The 11,152-nt window shown below is 37.7% G+C and overlaps 1 protein-coding gene across 1 annotated transcript; it reads left to right on the top strand.

Annotated features, from left to right (window-relative positions):
- The first annotated feature begins 456 nt into the window (after nucleotides 1–456).
- On the top strand, nucleotides 457–7,616 carry LOC111890310 (protein ESSENTIAL FOR POTEXVIRUS ACCUMULATION 1). The gene is made up of 9 exons (XM_023886452.3): nucleotides 457–630; nucleotides 1,654–1,742; nucleotides 1,853–2,680; nucleotides 2,775–2,892; nucleotides 2,988–3,143; nucleotides 3,231–6,033; nucleotides 6,111–6,286; nucleotides 6,684–6,743; nucleotides 6,940–7,616. The coding sequence occupies exons 1-9, from the start codon at nucleotides 576–578 to the stop codon at nucleotides 7,329–7,331; spliced, it is 4,677 nt and encodes a 1,558-aa protein (XP_023742220.1). The 5' UTR covers nucleotides 457–575; the 3' UTR covers nucleotides 7,332–7,616.
- The last annotated feature ends 3,536 nt before the right edge of the window (nucleotides 7,617–11,152 follow it).

The raw sequence follows: 11,152 nt of genomic DNA on the forward strand, positions 1-11,152 counted from the left end.
AAAACCCAACTATGATAGGCTGACACCTTGTAGTCTATTAAAACCATATCAATACTTGCTTAGCTTAGGCGACTTCAAGCAAACATGTTGCTTCTATAAATGAATATCCATCCATCAACCTCAATATTGATCTCATTAATAAAATAATACTGTGAACCATCTGAGTATCACAATGCCACAATTATATATATACAAACAAAAATTATTTCTACAAATGACACAACATGTGTTTCATTTATACATACAAAAAACAACAACTATCATACTAAATTAACAAGCAAACACCTGAATCGTCCAACTGGTTAATTATCAAATGATCATTTAAAAAAAAAAAGCTTTTCATTTTTTTTTTTTGGAAGAGAAGATCTATAGAGATATGGTGTTCTAAAAGAATTTGTTAGCGATTTCAATTTTATTAAATGAAATTTCATTTTATCTTCACTCCGTTTGCCCTTAACCCCATTCCTATATATCCCCCGCATTCGTGTCTATCTCGCTTACACCTTCCTTTACGCAGTCAAAAAACCCTTCTTCTCTTTGGCGTCTCCGAGCTCTCAATCTCTCTCAGATCATCAATGGCCGGCAAGACCGACTTCGATTCTTCTCTCCCTAACTCTCAGATCTCCAGAGGTGAATCAATTAACCACACACTTCTACTTCTTCCGCTAATTTAACTTTATCACTTTATAATTTCCTCGACTTTCTTAAAACCCTATTTTTCTTGTAGAGATTTGTCGGTTTTCTTTCTTGGGTGAATGTGTTAATCATGAAGGCACTGGTTTTTCTTTTCTACGACTGCTTCCTTTACCGCTGAATCTTTCAGATATGCGTCATAACAAATGTGGCCGAAATATATTCGCCTTCGCGTCTTATTCTTTCGTTTCTTAGGTTATGTATTTAGTCGAGAACGAAGCGTCTACTGAGTTTGTTCTATTTGCGATTTGCGCCTACTGTGGCAGTTTTAGGGTTTTGAAACACAAAATGGATTAATTTGCGCTGAAGTTAATTCATTTGCTACGAGTCCATTCCGAGACTGACAGAAGAAAGTCCTTTATTTATCATATAATATCATCCTTTTGATTCCAGGAATGAGGTTTCGACTTTCGATTTCGTATGCCATCATTTTTACATTTTTTCTTCAGTTTCGGCGCTTAATTTACGAGTGTTGCCCTACTCGTTGTTTAGGAAAAAGGGCCTATATGGCGTCATCCGGCATTATATGCACTTGTGATTCTTTATGCTCGAGTGTTATTGATGAGCTTTATTTGTTGGCCCATTTTGGCGTTGAGAACTTGAGATCTTGATTTCGTTAGTGGGGTTGATAAAATTGACGTGTTTTAAAAAGAATAAACATTTAAAAACGTGCTTCTGCTGTTGCTTGTTCATTTCGTGTCTTCTTGGATTGTCCATATTCAGAGTCTCTTTAGTGCATGCATGTACTCTAGTAGATTGAAGATTGCAAATCATGTCATGTGTGTTTCAATGTTGGTCATCTTTGTTTTTTAGCGACACAGCTGCTCAAATTATATCCTTTTTTTGAAGAATAGAAACCCTTTTCTCATTTCACTTAGACTTCTATTATGACTATGTCTCACCTAACCCAAGAAATTTGCTACATTAGAGCTAATTATTCATTGGCTATTGATTCTGCAGATGTCCAAGGGTCTGACAGTTCTATTCCACTTTCACCACAGTGGCTCCTGTCCAAACCTGGGGAGAACAAGATGGGAACTCCAACCTCGGTGTGTGACATTCCACTTTCTTTTAAAAAAGCTTCTTTCTTTCTTTTTCCCTTCTGATTCTTCCCTATAGAGAATAGTCTATAAACTCATCTATTATGTTTTTAACACAGGAGGTCCCCACCAGTCCTTTTCCACCATTTGCCAACCGTTTGGATTTCATGAAATCACCTGGAACCGATGATTCCCAGAAGAAAAAAGATGTGTTTAGGCCTTCTGTTCTTGAAAGCCGTGAACGTTGGCGTGATGAGGAAAGAGACACAAATTCTTTTGTCCGCAAGGATAACAGGTGGCGGGAGGGGGAAAAAGAGCTTGGGGACACCCGCAAGGTGGCAGACAGGTGGACAACAGATAACAACATAACACCAGGAAAACAACACTATGGCGAATCCAGACGTGCACCTTCTGAGAAATGGGGTGATACTGGAAACAAAGATGCACGTGAGAGCAAATGGAACACCCGATGGGGCCCTGATGACAAGGATGCTGATGTCACACGTGACAAGTGGACAGAATCTGGAAAAGATCATGATGTCCAGGTGTCCCATGAGGGTGGTGACCACCCTCGACCATGGAGGCCTAGAGGAAGAGCAGAGCCGCCACATCAGCAAACTCCAGGGGTAAACAAGCAGACTTCTATGTTTGTTCATGGTCGGGGTCGTGGGGAGAATCCTAATTCCACATTTTCTATTGGCCGAGGAAGGGGTGGGACCCACCCTATGAATAATAGTTCCAGTTCCACTCATTTGCAGCCTTTAGGATCTTTTCCTGACATGGGTGGTGATAATACATCTCCTATGAGGTATAGCAGGTCAAAGCTGCTTGATGTGTACAAGATAACTAATATGAAAGGTGGTGAAAGGATGTTGGATGTGCCTTCACTTACACAGGAGGAACCTTTGGAGCCTCTTGCACTTGTTTCACCTACCCCTGAAGAATTGGTAACTTTTATCACTCTCTGTTATGTTAATCTTTAATCTTCATATGGGACTAGTATTGGTAAAACTTGAAATTAATATGTTTTTTTTATGGCAGTTTATAATGAAGGGGATTGACAAAGGGGACATTTTAAGTAGTGGTGCTCCTCAAATTACTAAAGATGGATCATCTGGGGTTAACATGGTTGATACACAGTCAAGAAGAACCAAACTTGGTACTTTGAACATTTCTTTATCAAAAATTGTGAATTTAATAGTCAAGCATTAATCACTATTAGTGAGTTTGTTGAATGTGTTTTTTTTTGAGCAGGGAGTAGAGAAGATCTACCACTTGCTTCTGACAATTATTCGGATTATGTGGAGGGCTTATCTCATGAGAAACAAGGGCACTCATATGAGACCAATTTCAAACCTAATCTCATGGAAGATCGCCAGTCTTTTATAGATTACAAATCCAAAAATGAAGGTATATATACATTATCTACAGTTTCTTTAAAAAATTTAATGGTGGGTGTTTCTGTTTTTATATCAAGAATCATTTTGTTATCTGCAGCAATAGGAACCTCAGCTAACTCTGGGGCAAACTGGAGATCTTTATCCATGGGGCAACGTGCACAACCGAATACTTCCAATGAATGGAGTAGCAGTTTAACAAATGTCACAAATGTTTCAAATGTTTCAAATGTTACAAATCCAGGTATCAAAAGGCAACAATCTGGAAACACTATGGATAGGGAGCATGAAGCAAGGATACTTTCACAATCACAGCCATCACCTGAAGATTTGGTTCTTTTTTATAAAGATCCACAAGGTTCAATTCAAGGTCCTTTTACGGGAATTGATATTATTGGATGGTTTGAGGCTGGATATTTTGGGATTGATTTGCAAGTACGTCTTGCAAATGCACCAAATGACTCACCTTTTGCTTTACTTGGTGATGTCATGCCTCACCTTCGTGCAAAAGCCAGACCTCCACCTGGATTTACTGCTGCTAAAAGTGAAATCAATGATGAATCCAGTATTCCAAATCCTAATGCTATGATGAAAAATGATCCAAGGTTTCAACATGGGTCAACCACAGAAGCTGAGAATAGATTCATTGAGTCTCTCATGTCTGGTAGTGGTGGCTCATTGGAGAAATTTGGGCTTTCTGAAGGTATGCAGGGGTATTTTGGGAACCCTGGTTCGATTCCAGCTATGGAAATTGCAAAATTGATGCAACTTGAAAGGCAAAAATCTATGTCTAGTCCTTACTCTCTTTGGTCTGGGCCCCCTAAATCTGACATTCTTCAAGATCCTTCAGTTTTACCTCAAAATCCTCCAAATCCAGAGTTCATGTCTATTCTTCAAGGCTTATCTGAAAGGTCAAACTCTGCTGCAAACAGTGGGGTGAGTAACTGGTCAAACTTCCCTGTTCAAACCGGGTTGGACCCACTTCAGGGTAAACATTTCCCTCTTCAGACACCATTCGGGGCCCACCAGAGGCTGCAAGGACAGAATCTACCCTCACTGGGTCCACTAACACCTGAAAAGCTTCTAGCTTCTGGCCTTCCTCATGATCAAATCTTAAGCTTATTACAACAACAACACATGTCACAGATAAAACCTCAAATCCCTACACCACAGTTGTCTGTATTGGATGAGTACCTGTTACTTAAACAACAACAACAGAAACAGGAACAGCTTCAGCAACAACAACAGCAGATTATGAGACAACAACTGCTGTCCCAAGTCCTCATAGAGCAACAATCTCTGCAACGTTTTGGTGAGCAACAACAGCAGTCTGTTGGATTTGCTCCTCCACATGAGGTGTTACAGATGGGATCACAGCATCAAGGGCTTAATACTAACACTCCTCATATGGCTCAATTTGTTCCCACCCCAGGTCTTGAAGATTCTATTCATTTGCCACATCAGTTTATTGACAACAGAGTGGAACAAAAGGTTGTTGGAGATGAGATTGTTCACCAGAAGGAACCTGATGTACAGGAACAGGATCAGCCATTGATGATTGATTCAAGAACAGATGAAAATGTTGCTTTGATTTCTGACCCTCTGGTTGCTGTGAAAAATGAAGTTTTAGAGACTGAATTTGTTGATAATGTGGAGGTGATGCCAGCTGTCACGGAGGCACCAAAGGTCCAGAAACCATCTACTAATGAGTCCAGTGTTGTGAAAGAAGTAAAGCCTGTTGAAACTGTGAAAAAAGCCACTGAAAAGAAGTCAAAGAAACAGAAGTCTTCAAAGTCACAATCGTCTGACATGGCTAAAACAGTATCTAAACCCCAACAGCAGCAGCCAAAGGAACCTGAAACTGATTTGACCAAAGTCAACGAGGTCGAAATGGAAACATCTCAAGTAGAAGAGACCAAATCTAGAGTAGCCATGGAAGAGCCTGTATCTATGTCTAGTAATGTTAACCAAATCCCTCAAGATAACAACACACAACAAGTTCATATTCAACGTGCATGGAAGCCTGCTCCTGGTTTTAAACCAAAGTCACTGTTAGAAATTCAACAAGAAGAGCAACGCCGGGCCCAGGCCCAGGCCCAAGCTCAGGCCCAAGCCCAAGCAGAGATGGCTGTTTCTGATATGTCAACATCTTTAGGGTCAATGAACATATCCAGCCCTTGGTCTGGTTTTGTTGCCAATTCAGACCACAAACTTACAGAAAACAAGAAAGATTGGGCCACTTCTGAGGCTTCCCAAAATCAAAACAACAAGAGCCAGTTGCATGAACTTTTAACTGAAGTAAAAACTAGTGAAAAGAACTCTGCATCAGTTACAACTACTGTACAATCTGATTCGATTGAAGAAGGTAACTTCATTGAGGCTAAAGAATCAAAAAAGAGTCGAAAAAAGTCTGCAAAAGCCAAAGCAGCTGCAGTATCCAAAGTGTCTGTGTCTCCTGTCGCTGACATCAGCACCATTTCAAGCCCAAATGAGAAAGTGAAAAGTTCACGTCAAGAGAAGGAGGTGTTGCCAGCTGTCCCTTCAGGTCCTTCATTTGGAGATTTTGTTGTCTGGAAAGGGGAGACTGCAACTCCTACACCTGCTCCAGCTTGGTCTACTGATTCAGGAAAGATTGCAAGGCATACTTCATTAAGAGACATTCTTAAAGAGCAAGAGAAAAAAGGTGGTGGTTCTTCTGTTCAACAACAACAACATCAAGTACATGTGGCAACGCAAAAACCTGTGTCATCATCTGCTCAAACTAAAAATGGTCCTTCATGGTCATCATCTGCTTCATCTCCTGTCCAGATTATGTCTTCACATGGTGGGACTCAATCAAAGAACAAAGTTGATGATGATCTGTTTTGGGGTCCTTTGGATCACCCGAAGCAAGAAGCTAAAAAGTATGGTTTCTTTTATTGTATATGTTTGTGATTTGTGGAAGTGTGTTTGATGGTTTTGGTCTGTGTTTGTGATACAGGGCTGATTTTCCTCAACTTGCAAATCAAGGGAGTTGGGCTAAGAACACTCCTGGAAAAGGAACTTCTGGTGGGGCTATGAGTCGACAGAAGTCTGGAAGTGGAAGACCTGTTGAAGCTTCTCTTTCTTCATCTCCTTCATTGAAGGGGAAAAGAGATGTGATGGCTAAACATTCAGGTAAACTGACTTCACTTGAAGCTTCTCTTACTTTGAAAAGCCTATCTGATTATAGCAATGTCATGTAAATGCATAGCCATTTCAAGAGCTATATTTCGGTAGATTTCTCACAAGAAAAAAGTTTAAAATCTTTTTTTCAAAGTATAGATCATGCTACTTTCAGTTCTCCTAATCTATCCAGCTATAGCAATGCCATCCAAATACAAAGCAATTTTCAAAGCTATAATTGTGTATTTTTGAAGTTTAATTGAGAGTGCTATGCTTTAAATGGCTTATATTTTAAAAAAAATAGGCTTTATTATGATAAAAATGTAATTAGAATTTAAAATGAATGGAAATAAGATACTATAATACACAACTAAGTGAAAGTACATTGCTATTACTTGTGTTTTTGCAGAGGCAATGGACTTCAGAGATTGGTGCAAAAATGAATGTGTCAGGCTTCTTGGATCCAAAGGTATTGCAAAATCTGAACTTGTAGCTGTAATATGAAAGCTTTATTGTTTTTATTGCTATACCCATTGCTTAATGATTAAAGAAAATTAGATTTTTTAGTGTTTAAAAGTAAAAATCCGAGACGAGGTTTCTGTGAAATAAAATTCAAATTATATGCTCATTTGACATGTATTTTTTTTTATTCTGCTATTTGTCAGATACAAGTTTTCTGGAGTTTTGTCTGAAGCAATCGAGATCAGAAGCAGAGATACTTCTGAAAGAGAATCTTGGGTCATATGATCCAGACCATGCATTCATCGAAAAGTTCCTCAACTACAAAGACCTCCTCCCTTCAGACGTTCTCGAAATCGCCTTCCAAAAAACCACCGGAGATGTCAATTCCGGGAGCGATGGATTCTGGGATTCCGAGGTCGGCGGTGGTAAGGCGGCAGCAGTAGCAGCGGCAGATGGCGGCAGCAAGGCGGGAGGAGGAGGAGGAGGGGGGAAGAAGAAGGGGAAGAAAGGGAAGAAGGTTAGCCCAGCGGTTTTAGGTTTTAACGTGGTGAGTAACAGGATTATGATGGGGGAGATTGAGACAGTGGAAGACTAGATGAGATGGAGATTGAAAGAGCAGTTTAAGGTTTGTTTACTTTTATTATGGTAATGTAGTTTGTAAATACTTTTGTCTGTGTCTGGAAGGAAAAACAGAGAGAGAGAACTGTCTGTCTGGCTGTGTACATGATAATTTTGAAGATTAGGGTTTTTTATTTCTTTAAATGTTGTTGGGTTATTATAGAGCTGACAGCAGCTTCTAACTGCTCCACCAATTTTGTGATATGTGACTTTACTTGTTTTGACTTTACAAGAAATATTATCCTCCGTTGCTTTTTGCTTATATATATCATCGTATTTGTGTTCCTTTTTAATTTTCAAATTCAAATACTTGTTCCCTTTCTTTTAAAAGGTTGGCATCAATGTCGCTGGAAGAAAAATAATGACCATTTGAAAATATTTTTTTGCCTTGGAAAAGGTGCAACAATACTTCTTTTGGCTGATTATAAAGGAAATACAATACTTTTTACGCTGAAAAATATTTCTATTTAAAAATTTATTCATCACTTAACCAATGATCTCCATAAGATACTTGTGATGTAGTCAAATTTTGGTGGAAGTAAATAAAAGTTTAAGAATTTCTGAAATTGTGACAATGGCCATCTAAGTAGCATTTGGTACATTGTATTGGACTTAGACATATAACAAAAGAAACCCTTAAATATATTTTTTTTCTTTTCTTTTCTCAAATCCACGTCCACCCCTCCCCATTTAATCTTGCATAGTGAAACTCCAGTAACCCACGTCCCTACCCAGATAAAGCTCTACATTTCTCAATTGTCCATGCCCATTCTCGATTTTTTTGTTTACTCGCTGAAATATGTATTTCATGAGAATTTGTTAGCTTCTTTGATGTAAATCATCGTAACATCGTTTCTTTGTTGTCATTGAAAATCAGAACCAATGAGCTATGAGTTCTATTTGCTGAATATGTATTTAGTGTTAGTTCTTTTGATATGTGGTGTGGGTGGGTGTGGAATTTGGGGCTGTATACACCAACAGTATTTTATTTCATATTTCAATCTGACTAACCAGAATATCTCAACCTTAATAGGGTCAAGTATTTATTTATTTATTTTTTTGAAAAAACACCTACTAACTCGACTCGTTTAATCCAAAATCCGTTCGGGTTGACCCGGATGTCATACCTAGGTAAAACCATTGATTACTATCAGTCGACTTGTAGAACCTTAAGAACATGAGGTGACTACAAGCTCAATTTTATTTGCTTTCAAATAGCTTGACAAAAAAGTTTGGAGGATAATCTTGTCGTTGGAAAATATTTTCTACTCCTGATTTTCCAATTTTCTTTCCTATCAACGACGTGGATGTTGATGTTAATTTGAGGTGTCAGCATGATAAAAATGGTGGCGATAAGAGACGAGAGAGAAATAGACGGGTGTGATGGTCGCGACGAAGAGGCTTTATTTCAGTGAGCAGAGAGGGTGGGATGTTAACAAGGAAGCTGAGGATAGAGACGATGAGATGAGTAATGGCAGAGATGAACGAGTTTAACCTGAAATTTGTTACTGAGAAATGTCAAGGAAAAAAAACATAAAACATGAGGACTTAGATGTGCAACAGTTGATATGGAAAATCACTTCATCTACTACTGTCCATTTTAATAGTTTTATTTGTTTAATGAAATTAGTGAAATCTAATAATCAAATACTTGTATTATCTATTTTGTTTGTTTATATATATATATATATATATATATATATATATATATATATATATATATATATATATATATATATAATGGCATTTTAGACATTTCAAACTCTTGATTTTTTTTTGAAGAATATGACTTATGATGATGAAGATATGTAGTGTTGTGGGTAAATTTTCTTTACAATAATTTTTTTTTGAGCATATTGGAGATTTAACTTGTCCAAAATACGAAGAATACTTCTGAAATATGTAGAACAAGTCCGGAATGTAGTATACTTTTTATGGCAATATTTCATAGAAGTAGTTGTAATTGATATTTAGGTTTTCTGGCAGTTAAATTCATATTTAAGAACAATTAGAACTAGTCTGTAACAAGTAGCCCGTGCCTAAAATTCGAAAATCTAGTTCGGAACACGAAGATCTTATAGGGAACAAGAAAATCATGTATGGAACAAGATCCTATTTTTTAGTTTTCTTAGCATCATCATGTATACGATGCTCTGATCACAACAATATGTGAAACAAACTTGGGTTAGGACATTATAGCTAGGCTACAACCTATCTCGTCATGAGCAGTACTTTTCAAGGTGTCTTATTTGGGTAGGTGGGCTTATGTACATGCATGGAAGGCTACTAACTATTGGACCATTACTTGTTTTGCAAGGAGGTAGTGACTAATCCAGAATCCGATATGGATGAGTTATTGGTGTCTTATTTGGGTAGGTGGGCTTATGTACATGCATGGAAGGCTACTAACTATTGGACCATTACTTGTTTTGCAAGGAGGTAGTGACTAATCCAGAATCCGATATGGATGAGTTATTATATTTGGTGTGTGAATACCAACTCTGTTTTGACAAGTGAGCATTGTGCCAAGTGTTAAATGTGACTTGAGCATTTGGAGCATTCTCATGGAGCATCTGGATTCAATGGAGCATTACGAATTCAGTGGAGCACTTGAATGAACATGTGAGCATCAGGAAGGGAATATAGCACATATGAATGAGTGGAGCACATAAGATGGAAATGGAGCATCTGAGAAGGGAATGGAGCATCATATAATGCCCCATGATGAGGATGCTATTAGATTAGATGTCTAAGACCATAACTATATTTGGTATGTACTTGATTTGATTTGTAGCATGGTCCTTTTGGGTTGCCTTCACTCATGCAACTTGATATGATGGCTAGTGAAGAGAGAGAGAGAGAGAGAGAGAGAGAGAGAGAGAGTAGAATTTATTATATGAATAATAAATTGGTACTCAAAATGATTTTATTAATATATTATAAGATTAATATATTATTTGGAAATCATATTATTAATTAGTAATTAATCATAAATTAATTTGATATTAATTTTGGGATTAAAGGAACTGATTAATAATGGAGGGACTGGTTTTACAAATCACTGATAGTTGCAAAGTTAGGCTGATGGACTCCTGTGGTAGGACTGGACGAAATCTATAGGAGGCCCTATAGAATTCGTCCAAGGCTTCTATTATGGAGGTCCATGGACTGCTTAAGGCCTAAGCAAGGAAATTAGGGTTTCTACTTGAAAACCCTAGCAACCACAACTATTTAAAGACCCTCATGCATGGATTTTCGGCCATTCTTGTCTTTGGAAGAACCCGACCGATTTCTAGCATCTCTCCAAGCCATCCTTTGCATTGAGTGTTTGTGACTCCATTAGAGGTGCAACACTTGGAACACTAAACTTTCAAGAGTCAAGGACTTCAAGGATTGTCTTGTTATTACAATATAACAAGTGAGGTAATCATCAAATCCTAATATATATATATATATATATATATATATATATATATATATATATGTGAATTTCGAAATTGTATATACTAGCTCTAGGGTTCATTGCTTTGGTATTCAATTTGCATGTTCAATAGAGAAAAACTTAGATCCAAAGCAATTAACGTTGCATGATCACATAGGATTGTAGATATGCTCATAGCCCATCAGTAGTATCAGAGCCTATAATGTTTTTCAATTGAATTGATGCAAGAGTGAACTGCCAAAAGAACAAGAAATCAAAATTGTTTTGCTGTCCAGAGCTAGAACTCGAAGAATTCATCATAAACTCGATGAGTTGACTTGTCAGTTTTCTATCAGATTTTCATTTGGATAATTACC

This window comes from Lactuca sativa, chromosome 4 (genome assembly GCF_002870075.4).
Source record: "Lactuca sativa cultivar Salinas chromosome 4, Lsat_Salinas_v11, whole genome shotgun sequence".
Classification (NCBI taxonomy): domain Eukaryota; kingdom Viridiplantae; phylum Streptophyta; class Magnoliopsida; order Asterales; family Asteraceae; genus Lactuca; species Lactuca sativa.